Source organism: Rattus norvegicus, chromosome 4, assembly GCF_021556685.1.
Source record: "Rattus norvegicus strain SHRSP/BbbUtx chromosome 4, alternate assembly SHRSP_T2T, whole genome shotgun sequence".
Taxonomy (NCBI): Eukaryota; Metazoa; Chordata; class Mammalia; order Rodentia; family Muridae; genus Rattus; species Rattus norvegicus.
Genome location: NC_141537.1, coordinates 169,934,906 through 169,949,189, shown reverse-complemented (window position 1 = coordinate 169,949,189; position 14,284 = coordinate 169,934,906). Strand labels below are relative to the sequence as shown.

Below are 14,284 nucleotides of genomic sequence, written 5' to 3'. Positions count from 1 at the left end.
AACAACTGCCCCCAAGTACGGTCCCTCCCCACTTCCTCTGGATTGTCCGACTCCTCTAACTCATCCTTCACTCAAATGCACCATGATCAGCAATGACATGCAAAGCCCAGGCCACTCCGTTGGTAGGACAATGGAGTCCTAACCTAACGGGCACATAAGCCCTAGGTTTAGTCTCCAGCATCACCACACAAACCAGGCATAGTGCACACATCCATAATCCCAGCACTAGAAGTTTCCTAGATACCCGTTTAGCCCAAGGAACCAGGAAAACAAACGCATTCGGGGCTCTGAAGCCCTATGCAGCTGCACCAAACAGAAATGCAACTTCTGCTAAACAGGACTTCTCTTTCAAAGCTATCCATCATCTTGGTTTTCTTAAACATGTTAATTAATGTCTTAATTCAATTAAAGACAACCAATTAAGCTGCCATCTGTCAGCAGGAGACACAAAGCCTTTAATTAATTAGCAAGGTCTCCAAAGAATCCTCTTCTAGAGGACCTGAATTTGATTCTTCAAGATTTATTTATTTTACATATCTGAGTACACTGTAGCTGTCTTCAGACACACCAGAAGCGGGCATCAGATCCCATTACAGATGGTTGTGAGCCACCATGTGGTTGCTGGGATTGAACTCAGGACCTCTGGAAGAGTAGTCAGTGCTCTTAACCGCTGAGCCATCCCTCCAGCCCTGAATCTGATTCTCAATCATCCACATTGCTGACTCAAAACCGTCTGTAACTCCAGCTCCAGGGGAAGCCAACTCCTCTGACCATGTCATACCTGGATACTTGCATAAGTGCATACACACACAGACACACAGATAATAAAAATACATCTTTAAAAATAGTAATTATTGATGTACATCAGGCTGAGATAAGGTGGCTGACAGCCACTGTGTACAAGCTTCACAGTGGACTGCAGACGATGCTCCTTACAGCCAGGCCTGGCCTTACAGGTGGGAAGGCGGAGAGAGGTGCAGCTGAAGAGCGGTCAGTCCTGTGTCAACACTGAAAGATGTCCCACTGCAACGACACTCCGATCCTCAGAGAGAACAAGCTCCCAGATGGCCGAGCATCCTGGACAGAATCTCAACTCTACTCCAGGGGGCTCACTGCCGTCTTCCACCTCTCTTTACAGCTGGCAAGCACAAGTCTTTCTAAAGCCGTTAGCGGCCTTTCCGCTTCTTCATTTTCCCCCCAGCCACCTTGTTCCTCACACCAATAGCGCCCTCGGTATCATCATCATCTCCTGGGTCCTCTCGCTTGCGTTTCTTCTTTTCTCCATGTTCCCTTAACTCCTGCAAGGCAGCAAACAGGATGTGATTGAACCTGAGTTAAGAGCGTTCCCCCCACCTCCTTCACCCCCTCTTCTGGTCAGAGGATACCTGAAAAGGCTAAGAATCAACTCTAAAAGACAGGAACAGAAACACTGACCTCATACAGAGATCAAAGCATGAAAATGAGGCAACTGGCACAGATGTGGTCACATGACATGCTATAGCTTTCCTAGGGGTCAGGCATTCTGTACAAATTCAAACACTGACTGCATATGTACTCCTTGGTCAATTTCACCTCTAGAAGCTTCTTTTAAGGAAATAAGCCAAGGTACACATACTAGGATACTCAGCATAGCCCTAGTTAAAGTGGAGTAAAACCTTCATCAACGTAAGGCATGTTACATGCATGTGACATAACCATCAAAGAATGATTACATGTGCTGTCATGGTGGTGCACAGCTGCAATCCCAGCACTTGAAAGAGAAGCAAGAGGCTGGACATGAGTTCAAGACCAGCCTGAACTACACAGCAAAACCTTGCCTCAAAAATCTAATTGCAAAAATGTCACATGATAAACAGGAGGGTAAAACTGGGGGAAAAAAAAACCCCATGGATTTCTATTTGGTGAAACACAAAAATGACAGTCACATATAATTAGGTAAGTTCTAACTGTGGCTAAAACAAAAACAAAATTTAGTGATGCTCTCTCAGTGGTCCCCTAGGGCCTGGCTCACCCCTTCTGCTATTTTAATCCATCTACACCTTGTGAAATCTTTCCCCAGGCACAGATCTGGCCTCAAACTCTCAGTGATCCCCCCTCAGCTTCAAAAGTGATCACAGGTATATGCCATTATCCTAACTACAGGCAGCACTGTGTGCATGCGCATCATGTCCATTTCTGTGTGTGAGCACACACAGGTCAAGGGACAGCTGTCTGCCACTCTTCAGGTGACATCTACCTTTCAATCCCACCACAGATAGCAATTTTATAAACAAAAACTCACACATAAATTCCATGTGGGCAGAAAACCACAGAAGTCTGTATTTCAGTTATTCAAAAACCAACAAAGGCAAAGTTCCCACACCTCAGAGTTCTCCCCAGGAAGGACACACACTTCCAGGGTCTCCTCTAGAGTCTCCTCTGAGGCAGCTGACATTGCCCTACTAGACTCGTGCTTCACGTAAGCCTGTCTGGTGTTCAGAGTACACGGAGGTATCCAAGGCAAACGCATACAGGTCAGCAGCTGGCTCTGAGAGGAGAGGCAGAACGCCCGAGCTCACTGCAACCACAGCTACTCTTCTGCCTTTTGGGGGGTGGGGTGGGCTATGACACATCAGCAGTGGAGGAGCACGTATGTGGCCAGCCTAGACTCTGGACAGAACACCAAGTGTACGATGAGGCCCTGGTAAGAACACAAAGGTTGCTGAGAGCAGCTGCAGCGTACCATTCGGGCAAATCTCTGGGCTTCGCTCACACGCTCTGTGAGCATCATGACCTCCTCATCCTGCGTTGGAAAGACAGGCAGTTTCTTCCCAATTAGGTGCTCGATGCGCTGGAAGAGTTCCACATCATACCTGAGGAAGGAAAATTGCGTGGCTTTGCTGAGCTGCTAATGCCAGCACCTCCTGCTGGCTAGTGCCATGGTATCACATGACAGAATATGGGCCAGTTCAGTGCTGAACATGAGTCCTTCTCAAAACACAGGGAGAAATACAACCTTTGTGCCTGGAGAGTTGGGAAATTACCCACAGTGTGATTTACTCACAGGACACCCTAGGTATCCCACATTCAATCACACACAGCGGCACTAATTAGATGTGGTGGATTACAGAAAGAAGAAGAGGACAAGAGGGGAGAGGGCATGTTTGGGGGGAATGTGACCAAGACACATTGTATACATGTGTGAAATTGGCAAAGAACAAACTTTTAAAATGGGCCTGGAGAGACGGCTTGCTGCTTGAGAGCACTGACTGTTCTTCTAGAGGATCCCAGTTCCATTCCCAACACCCAAAAGGCAGTTCATAACTGCCTCTAACTCCAGGCCCCGGGATCTGACCTCGTCTAGCCTCTGCAGGCACAAGACACGCACATGGGACACAGACAGACATGCAGGCCAAACACCCATACACATAAAAGTCAGATATGGTTATTCTAGCCCATCAGAATTAAGGAAAAGGTCACTGCTCCCAGTTTAGAACTTTAAGAACCAGCAGTGCCTTGCCTAGCAAGTGCAAGGCCCTGGGTTCGGTCCCCAGCTCCGGAAAAAAAAAAAAAAAAGAACCAGCAGTGCCACTGTGCTTCTGTATGACATGACATGACGTATAAAAACCAGGGTTGAGGGGTTGGGGATTTAGCTCAGTGGTAGAGCGCTTGCCTAGGAAGCGCAAGGCCCTGGGTTTGGTCCCCAGCTCCGAAAAAAAAGAAAAAAACCAGGGTTGGGGAAGTGGTAACCAGCTGGTAAAGTGCTTAATGAGGAAGCCTGAAGAAGCACACAAGGATGTGCACAGACACAGGCGTGCACACACATACACAGACGCACACACACACACACACACACACACACACACACACACACGTGCACGCACACACGAGCCAGGAGAGTCTATATAACCAGCACTGCGTGGGGTAGAGGTGCCAGTCTCTGCTGCTCAGTCCGGTGCTGATTTACTCACTGTGTTACAAAGGTAATGGCCTTCCCAGAGCGCCCAGCTCTCGCAGTTCGTCCTACTCGATGGATATAATCCTGGAACATGAAAGGTAAATAAATCCTCATCAGAGCTAAGAAGAGAAGTGTGCAAAGCCCTACTGCAAACCTCTCGAAGAAAACATATGCCTTTGGAACATGAAGGATATGGTCTAGGAAACTTTTGGAGAAATTTACTTGTTTGTTTGATTATGACAGGGTTTCTCTGTGTAACAGTCCTGGCTGTCCTGGAACTTGCTTTGTAGACCAGGCTGGCCCTGAACTCACAGAAATCCACTTGTCTCTACCTCCTAAATACTGGAACTAAGGGCGTTCAATATCACCACGCCTGGGTTCTTTTTTTTTTTTTTTTAAACATTCTCATAGCACAAAATTCATCTAATGCTTGCTTTCTCTTATACAAAGACAAACCGACAATACTCATCTACAGGGTTATGACATCACTGAATCAGCTGGAGAGATGGCTCAGGGGTTAAGAGTACCTGACTGATCTTTCAGAGGCCCTGAGTTCAATTCCTAGCAACCATGTGGTTGCTCACAACAACCACCTATAATGAGATCTGATTCCCTCTTCAGGTGTGTATGAAGACAGAACACTCATGCACATAAAATACATGAATAAATAAATCTAAAAAGAAAGAAAAAGGACAGACAGACAGACAAGACACTGGATCTAGGGGTCCTACACAATTATCTGCACATCACCATGTCTCTGGTCTCTGACCTTTAGTTCCTATTTATAGACCAGGGCTAGAAATGAATGCACAATCTTTTTTTTTTTTTTTTTTTGGTTCTTTTTTTCGGAGCTGGGGACCGAACCCAGGACCTTGTGCTTCCTAGGTAAGCGCTCTACCACTGAGCTAAATCCCCAACCCCATAAATGCACAATCTTAAAAGTTGCTGTGAATATGAAAAGGAATAGCAACTTATCCTTAAGAACTCAATAAAGACTAAGTGAAACAAAGGTCCACTAGATCCTGCCTCTCCTAGGGACATTTGGTAATGCCTAGAACATTTTTGGTTGTCACAACTAGAAGAGCGTGAGATACTGTCTAGTAGACTCAAGGAATGCTAAGCACATTATACACAAACAATGCCCAAGACAAAGAATCCACCAGTCCAAATGCTAACACAGTGCCAAGACTGAGAAGTGCTGAGACCCTAAGCGGCAGAAGCTGTGTTTATAAAGAAGGGGACTGGCGTGGTCAGCATCTGCTGTGTTTGCCCCGTGTCCAGTAGTTCTCTCTGGGTGTCTTCACACTCACACCGGCTAATGCTGTAAACAGGCATGTGCAAACGGTGAGAATAAAGCAGTCAAGAGCTTTCTCAGTTGCTGCTTTTGAGACCGGGTCTCATGTAGCCCAGGCTAGCCTCGCATTTCCTGTCTCTGAGGTCGACCTTGAAGTCCTAATCTTCCTACTTCTACCCCTTGAGTGCAAGGATTACCGACCTGTGCTACCACTCCAGTTAACTCGGTGCTACAGCTCACACCCAGAGCCTGATGTGTGCCAGGCAGGTAGGTATTCGCAAATGAGCTCCACCCACCACTTTTCACTCTTTGATACTGAATAATAGAGGGTAAAGCACTGCATTACAACTAAGGAAAAACAAACAACAAAAGCACATTCCTTAGCAAGTGAACTTGGGAACTAGGAAGTCCAGGCAACAGGAGAACTCACCTTAGAATGAGTCGGAATGTCAAAATTGACTACTACATCCACATGGGGTATGTCCAGACCTCTGCTGGCCACATCAGTCGCTAGGAGAATGGACCTCGCCTTAGCTTTAAACTTATTAAGGGATCCAAGGCGCTTGCTCTGAGAAGAGGAAAAGAAATGAGAAACTTTAATTCGGAAAAATGAAAGAATCCTTACATACAGGACATGGAAAACAGACAAAACAAACACAACAAGAAATTTATTTTTGTTTTTTATACTTTTTCCCTTCTAAGTCCAGGCTGGGGTTTCATAGTCAAAACAAGTATGGAAACAACAAAAAATGCTTAAGACCAACATGAAGATGCGTGTAGAGCCCAGAGGACACTCTCAGTGTTGGGGCGATCTTTTTGAGACCTTTCGTGAGGATAGAGAGATGTCACAACTTTCTACAGTTCCAGCTCACTGACCTGAAGCTCATGGGTTAGGCTAAGTTGGCTGTCACCGCACACAGCCTTGGGTCCTCAGGTTTGCACATAAAGCACTTTATCAACTGAGCCATCTCAGCAGGCCCATCTCTGACCTACTCCAGTCATCCACTTGCTGCCTAACGGTGAGGAAGTAAGCATTCAACGCAATGCACCAAAGCACTAAGACCAGGGCTGTGCGATAAGCATGGGTGCCATAGGCCAGGGGCGCAATGGGCTCTGTGCCGCCCCTGCTGCACACGTCTACCGACACAGGATTTGCAGTCCTTGTCCCCGCAGTTCCTGTAAAGAACTCTTTTTTTTTTTTTTTTTTTTGGTTCTTTTTTTCGGAGCTGGGGACCGAACCCAGGGCCTTGCGCTTCCTAGGTAAGCGCTCTACCACTGAGCTAAATCCCCAGCCCCCTGTAAAGAACTCTTACCTGACTCATCTGCCCATGGAGGGGGATGGCCGTGAACCCGAGATTGCGAAGCAGCAATGCTGTTCTCTGAGTGTTGTTACAGGTGCTACAGAATATCATGAAGGAGTTGCCGGCCAGCTCATTGAGAATATAAACCAGGTAGGTGTCCTAAATCACAAAACAAGGTACGTAACGGGCCTGAAGAAGGCTTGGAGACCTAGCAATATGTGGGAGAGACCGCGTCTGTTGGACTGTCTCAGTCATGCAAACCACAAGCTTTGAGCTTTCTACTTCTTCCCTGCTGCTCCCAGGTTTTTGGACGAGGTCTCTGTGGGGATTGGAGCTATCCCTGAGTGACAGTGGAAGGAGCAGATTAAAGTCCTGAGCTGCTACTGACAGACATGAAATGGCCATGAAGGACTCCAATACCTCAGAGCCATGGGAAGTGCACGCGCCCTGTGGTCAGGCCCAGACACCCATCAGTGTGCAGGTGGAGACAGCGTGAGAAAACGTCAAGCATAGGTTCCTCCTCCAGGATGTGCAGAACCAGGACTCTCCCTGACAGAGGCCCAGTACGGAGAACAGCTAAACCTACTCGTGCATACAGTAAACCAAACATGCTGACTTTCCCGGTCATTCTTGGTGCAACCGTCAGAGGGCACCGCCCACCCCATCCCAGCATGTCCGTCCCCATCCCAGCATGTCCGTGCCTGTACTTCCTGATTTCCATGTGGCCCTCATCTGTGCAGGTGTGGCAGTCCCACCACACTATGTAATCGAAACTGGCCTCAAACTTACTGTAAGGCCCAGGCTGGCACTGAGCCTACGGTGACCTTCTCACTTCAGGTTCCCAGTGCTGGGGACAGGCATGCACTGGGGACAGGCGTGCACTGGGGACAGGCGTGCACCGCCAACCTGGCTGGCTCTGTGCCAACTCTGTGAACCAAGCACCCAATGCATCCCGAGGTCACACACAAGATCTGCGCTCAGCAACCAAGCAAGGCCTTTCCGAAGTAGCCAGGAACTAAGCAGACGCAGGTGGGGTGTTCTGGGGAGAGACTCCACCATTATATCAGGGCTTCCCCTGGGCTTTAATGCCGCGGATTCCTGGCATATTCACTTTATCTGCAATAAATGTAAGTGGGGCAGGACGTGCAGCCCTCGGCTGGTCAGGTGCTTGGTGAGGACAGGAATGGCAGCGATGACAGAGTCAACACTGTACCTTGAATTTAGAGGGAATGAAAAGGTAATACTGCTGCAGTTTCTCAACAGTCTGGTACTTAGAGGAAACAGCGCACTTCACAGGGTTCTTGAGAGCTGCACGCTGAAGTTTTTGCACCTAAAGAAAACAGAATGGTACATCAAGCCTAAATACTCAATGTTCTTACTTTCCTGTGTTTTCACTATCATTCTAATACATAGGGGTGTATGTGTGTGTGTGTGTGTGTGTGTGTGTGTGTGTGCGCGCGCTATACATTACACCCAAGACCTGCCCCAAGTTCAAGGACAGATTTTACTATCAGTCACATCTCAACACTAGTTTTACTTCCTACTTTGAGGCAGGGTCTCACAAAAGTGCCCAGGCTGGCCTTGAACGTACTTTGTGGTCCACACAGACCTTAAACTTGTGATCCTCCTGCCTCAGCCTCCCAAATAGCTGGGATACTTGTATATCAATTCCTTTTTCTATTTTTGGTTTTATGGGGGTGGGGTTTTACCATATAGACCAGCCTGGCCTGAAACAGATTCCCCTGGCCTTGCTTGTCTGTCGATTCTTATAGAGAAAGCAGGAGTCCAAGCAAACCTCACCTTCTTGGTCATGGTAGCAGAAAAGAGAAATGTTTTCCGATCTCGGGGAATCACTTTGAGGATCTTGTCAACCTGGAGCAGATAGAAGAATGCCAGTGTCATTCAGACCAGCTGTCTACAGAGTCTCTGCACAGTTACCGGGCGCCTGGCAGTGAGACAGGACTAAGAAACCCAACCCTAGAGGATTAAGGACTTAAAACGCAATCCAAATTCTCAGCTAGAATTTACTGAATATTTACATTTTGATACTAGGCCAGATGTTGCGCTTTTTAAATGCCATTCAAAGAAAAGAACGATTAAAAGCTAAGTTAAGAAAAAAGACTAAATAAATAACTAAACAAACATCAGTCAGGTAAATAAACAATGTCAAGAGGGAGACGTGAAGGAGCTGCAGGGTCAGCCTCACCGCTCAGGCCAGCCAGGGCCACATTCTAACGGTGAGGCGCACCAAGACTACAGAAAACCAGTGACATGCTGCTGTTCTCACTAAGGCTGACACGGTGCGCTACAGAAACAGGTACCCAAGGAACCAAAACCAGTGTCAAAGAGGACCAGAGAAGCTCTAGGGAGGACTGCTGTCAAACTCACCTTGAGGTCAGGCATGGTGGTGCATGCCTTTAATCCTGGCACTCAGGAGACAGAGACAGGTGGACCTCTGTGAGTTCAAGGCCAGCCTGGTCCAGGACAGCCAGGGCTGTTACAGAAAGACCCTGTCTCAAAAACGAACAAACAAACAAACAAAGAGAACTCACCTCTGTCTCAAAATCCATGTTCAGTATCCGGTCTGCTTCATCCATGACCAAGTACTTAAGAGCTCTTAAGTTGAAGCCTTTGGTATTTTCCAAATGGTCAATCAGTCGGCCAGGAGTAGCTACCAAGCAAGGGTGAGAAAGGGTAAGGAAGTGATCTACTCCCCAGTAAACAGTGAAGACCCGGAAGAGTTGAGCAGAGTCACAGGTCCACTCACTCCCCAGGTGCCACCCAACATGAAAGCTTTTCTCCAACCCATTGGTCATGGTGGTGTTCACCTGTGTCAGTGACTCACCTATTACTATATGTGGTTTTTTGGCCAACGCTAGTGACTGAGACATCGAATCAATTCCACCAACAATGACAGCTGCAGAAACAAAGCAAACACAGAACTTTCTCACTGGGTACCTTCAAAGCCAATATCAAATTTCTACTTAGATGTATCCACCCACTCCAAGGCTAAACCACAACACCAGCTCCTTAGGTCAACACTGTGCTAACAGTGCTTCCCGCTCTCCTTCCCCACTTGCGATGGCACTCAGGGCTCTGCCCTGCTTAGACACTTACCACACTGTACTCCAATAGATGACCCCAGGGCCTCGAACTGTTCAGAGATCTGAAAGGCCAACTCTCGAGTAGGGGTGAGGACCAGGGCAAACAAACGCTGGGGAGTCTCCAGCAGTGCATTCAGAATGGGCAAAGCAAAAGCACCTGTTTTTCCAGATCCCGTTTCTGCCAACCCAATAATATCACGACCTGAAAGGAAAAAAAAACCTCTTATATAAAGAAATGCACTCTGAGCTCCTTCAAAGTTTTCTGTACTGACCCAATGCTGGGCATATCTCCCTAGTGAACTGAATAAATGCAAAAGGCATGTCCTCCGCCCTAGATAAGCTAAAACTCAATATAACAGGACAAATACAAAATATGTTTAAGCTGGGCAGCGGTGGCCCATGCCTTTAATCCCAGTACTCAGGAGGCAGAGACAGGCAGATCTCTAAGTTCAAGGACAGCCAAGTCTACACAGAGAAACAAAAAACAAAACCAAACGTTTAGCTTAAAGCTAATTTTAAAAAGCACATGTGTTTTCCATGTGTAACTGTGGTAAGTCAGAGGACTGACTGCAACATGTGTTTTCCATGTGTAACTGTGGTAAGTCAGAGGACTGACTGCAACATGTGTTTTCCATGTGTAACTGTGGTAAGTCCGAGGACTGACTGCAACATGTGTTTTCCATGTGTAACTGTGGTAAGTCCGAGGACTGACTGCAGGAATCAGTTCTCTACTTCCACCATGTGCATCCAAGAAATCAAACTCAGGTCCTGACTTTTAGCAGTAAGAGCCTTTAACCGCTGAGCGATCTTACCAACACCAATGCTTCACCTGGTAAGGGCCTTAACGCAGACCCTAGAAATACCTAACCAGTACATAAAGGGGTGCCAGGCTAGCAGATACCTACAGGTTCTATGTGGAGGCAAAGACAGACAGAGCAGCTACCCCTGCATGAGGACAGAGGGCTGGGGCTCTAGGAAACCGCACGAAGGGGAGAATGGGAAGGTATTATATGGGACGGGATGAGGCCAGGGAGGAGCTCAGAAACCCCCAATACGTTCTGATGAACAGGGAATTTCACAGGTAATGTTATTCTTCAGGAAAATAAGACCTGGACGAGGCAAGGAGCTAACAGTGAGTGCACGTGACAGAGCCCCACCTGTAGTCCCACCTACGTGGGAGGCCAAAGAGGAGCACTTGGGCCTAGGAGTTTCAAGCCAGCCTTGACAGCACAGCAAGGACCCATCTCAAACATAAAAGCAAACAAAAACTGGTTGAAAGAAATGTGGTGAGTGGGGGCTGGAGAGATGGCTCAGTGGTTAAGAGCACTGACTGCTCTTCCAGAGGTCATGAGCTCAAATCCCAGCAACCACATGGTGGCTCACAACCATCCATAATGGGATCTGATGTGTGCGCGCACACACATGTGTTTGTGTGTTTGTGTGTTGTGTGTGTGTTGGGGGGGAATCTTTAAAAAAAGAAGAAAGAAATGTGGTGGGTGACAATTTTAGTATGGAAAACTGAAAAGCAAAAAATGGAAATAGAGGGGTTGGGGATTTAGCTCAGTGGTAGAGCCCTTGCCTAGGAAGTGCAAGGCCCTGGGTTCGGTCCCCAGCTCCGGGGGGGCGGGGGGGGGAATGGAAATAAAACCTATAGAAAAGTCAATTCTGGGAGGAAGTTAATGATTCTGCATACAAAGAACTTCGGGTTCAGACAGCTACAAGCTAACAGGATATACTTACACCAGCAGGCCTTGAGCTCTTCGTCCTAAAGAATGGTGTCATGAAATGTCCCTGGTTACTCTAACTAGTCATGACCCATGAGCATCTTCATAGTCTCACTCTTCCCCGTCCACAAAAGCATGCACACTGGCAATGCAGACATAGGATGAATTCCCACCTGGTTCACACCCCTGAGGGGCATACATATCAGAGTTACAATCTATGAGGGTTATGTCCCAAGTTTGAAAATTCTTCTTCTGTTTATTTGCCCTTTTTTTTTTTTTTTTTTTTTTTTTTTTGGAGACAGGGCTTCTCTGTGTAGTCCTGGCTATTCTGGAACTCGCTCTGTAGATCAGACTAGCCTAAAATTTAGAAATCTGCTAACCCCTCCTGAGTGCTGGGATTAAAAGCGTGCACCACCATCACCTGGTTTTACACCTGAAAATCCTAACTCAGGAGGTACAAGTTGTTTTAGAATAAGGAAAAAGAGGATGATGATAGAATCACTATTATAAAGCAAAAGGGAAGAAACAGTAGCTAAAGAGACGGGCTAGTAAAATACTGTGCTGAAATGAAAATATGACAACTTCAGGAAAGGCGTGACCAAGGGTGTTCGAAGCTACAGGATAAGTATAATGAACTTTTTCTGGTTGGGGGGGGGGGTGTGTTTGTTTGCTTTTCAAGATACTGTTTTCCCATACAAATGTCATGGCTGTCCTAGAACTTGCTTAGTAGGCCAGGCTAGCCCCAAACTCCGCCTGCCTCTGCCAATGTAGTACTGGGATTAAAGGCGTGCACCACCGCGCCCAGCCGTACGGATTCTTAACTCCCATCTCTTAGAGCTTAATAACCTAGTCAGGATCTACCATGCCAATTCAGACAGCAGAGTGTTCTAGGAGGTTAAAACTGTCATCCCTCCATTCATTAACATCAGTGTCCACCTCCCAAATGTTACAGGCTTGTTCCACCATCACAACCTGGCTGTATTTATTTATTTGAGGCAAAGTTTTGCAGCCACCCTCCTGCCTCTGTCTCCTCAGTGTTAACACACAACACGAGTAGTCCAGTCATACCCAGGGACAGATTATATCTCTACTTCACTTGAAATGTGCCAGCAACAGCTGTTTAAAGTGATACAAAAATGGAGTCACACTGGCTCTGTACTAGCCTGTATATTTAATTCCAACCTACCTTGCAAGGCCAAAGGAATAGCTTCAATCTGGATCTTGGTGGGCTTTGCCCACCCCAACTGGTCACAAGCTTCACACAGTACATCGGTCACACCCTTTGAATCCAGAAAACCATACTTTAGTAAAGAATACATCCTCACTTCCCTCCATTTTAAATGCCTTTTTCAGAGCCATCCTACTGGTGATATGTAGGTAGCCTTTTACACTTTATATAACTGTACATCTCAGAACCTGCTTTGTATGAACACCATGGGACAGCTCCTTGAGACAATTTGTATTCACCGGGGTCTGTGTCAACTGCTCTACCGGTACTATCTCATTTAACGCGTCGAACCAGTTCTGACAAGTGGCTAGCTACTAATGTCCCAAGTTTACACGTGTATAAAGTGAGGCACAGACCATAATAACTTGCCTCTTGTAACGAGGTCACGTGTGACCCTACATAGCATACGACTCTACACTAACTGGAGAGAAAATCAGTGGGGGCTCTCGGGACTCAGCAGCATCCTACAAAGCAAATGCACCCGAGGGAGCATGAAGAGACCCCGAGTTTCTAACAGCCTGAGGAAAGTCTGAGTTAGGCCCCGAGGTGTTTCTATACACTACAGGCTAGGATATAAAGTACCCAAACCCTGGGTGAGCCTAACGCCAACATCACAAAATAAATACCAGCACCACCCATTCTCACCAGGTCCTTAAATGTTTTCGTTTCCTCCTCTTCTGCAGCTGTCTGAAGGGCTTCTGTGGGGGAATCGGGTTCCTCGTCTGCCGCCATGTTGCTCGAGGACTCCGGAAGTGGAGCAGAGGCGCAAGGCGTGCTGGGAAATGTAGGAAATTACTTTCCAAAGAGTGTAGGTTCTGAACGCCTCCTGCTGGCTTGTCGGGGCTTTGCAGCTCTCCACACAGGTGGGGCTTTGAAGAACAGTAATGGCTCTTAAGGAACTGAGCCAAGAGAAGTGACTTTTGCTGCCCTTTGGTTACGGCCTCCCCCACCTTTTTTAATTTGTTTCCTGAGGCAGGATTTCATTCTGAATCTTAGGCTTCAGAGCCTTGTCCGTCTTCCCTTTGGCTTACCACTTTTCTAACTATAGAAATGTAAACACATGGACATCACAATACTATTTGTTCATTGCTTCAAATATTTGGCAACTGACAGCCTACCATATGTTTGGACTGTGCTAGGTGTCTAGTGATAGGGCAGGACAGTGTCAACTTCCATTGTAGACAGAAGGCAAACAATACATAGGAATACAAGGCCACTTTAAATTATGAAAGGTGCTATGATATCATAACCTTACATAAAAATGGGGTAGCAAAGTCTTGGGAGAAAGAGTTGTCAGAATTGTTAGAAGGTTGTGAAGGTGTCTCTGAGTGAGTGATATTCGAGCTGGGACCTTATTGATAGCAGAAAGGCCATTCTCAGTTCAGGGAACAACTATTTAAGACTGGCGGATCTGTGCACACAGAATTCTGAGTCCAGTGCGGTATCTGAACAGACACCACTCGAGCTAGCAAGGTACAACGTATGTTGCATGCCCTGTGCCTGCAAGTGTACCCCAGTGGGGAGGCCTTGATGTGTGAGATATTCAAAGCAGCACTCATTCTGAAATTGAGGTATTAGAGACAATCTGGTATCCCTTTCTCTGTGGTGTCCCTTTTCTCTGGCGGAGTGTGTTGTTAAAATATGTGCAGTGCACGTAGAACACACCCTTAAGAGTTTTTTAAGGCTCTAAGTCCTG

The 14,284-nt window shown here is 46.9% G+C and overlaps 1 protein-coding gene across 2 annotated transcripts; it reads right to left on the bottom strand.

Annotated features, from left to right (window-relative positions):
* Positions 1 to 822: 822 nt before the first annotated feature.
* Positions 823 to 13,342, bottom strand: Ddx47 (DEAD-box helicase 47). Of its 2 annotated transcripts, NM_001015005.2 has the most exons (12): positions 13,234 to 13,332; positions 12,547 to 12,640; positions 9,650 to 9,838; positions 9,378 to 9,449; positions 9,085 to 9,203; positions 8,333 to 8,404; positions 7,746 to 7,862; positions 6,545 to 6,691; positions 5,662 to 5,799; positions 3,951 to 4,021; positions 2,723 to 2,852; positions 823 to 1,298 (listed from the first exon to the last, which is right to left on the bottom strand). In NM_001015005.2, the coding sequence occupies exons 1-12, from the start codon at positions 13,318 to 13,320 to the stop codon at positions 1,167 to 1,169; spliced, it is 1,368 nt and encodes a 455-aa protein (NP_001015005.2). In that variant the 5' UTR covers positions 13,321 to 13,332; the 3' UTR covers positions 823 to 1,166. The 2 variants fall into 2 exon arrangements, with proteins under 2 accessions (NP_001015005.2, XP_087513178.1); XM_087657052.1 differs by lacking the exons at positions 823 to 1,298; positions 2,723 to 2,852; positions 5,662 to 5,799; ... (1 more) ...; positions 7,746 to 7,862; positions 8,333 to 8,404 and having other exon boundaries at positions 3,951 to 4,233; positions 9,019 to 9,203; positions 13,234 to 13,342.
* Between the last annotated feature and the right edge of the window lie 942 nt (positions 13,343 to 14,284).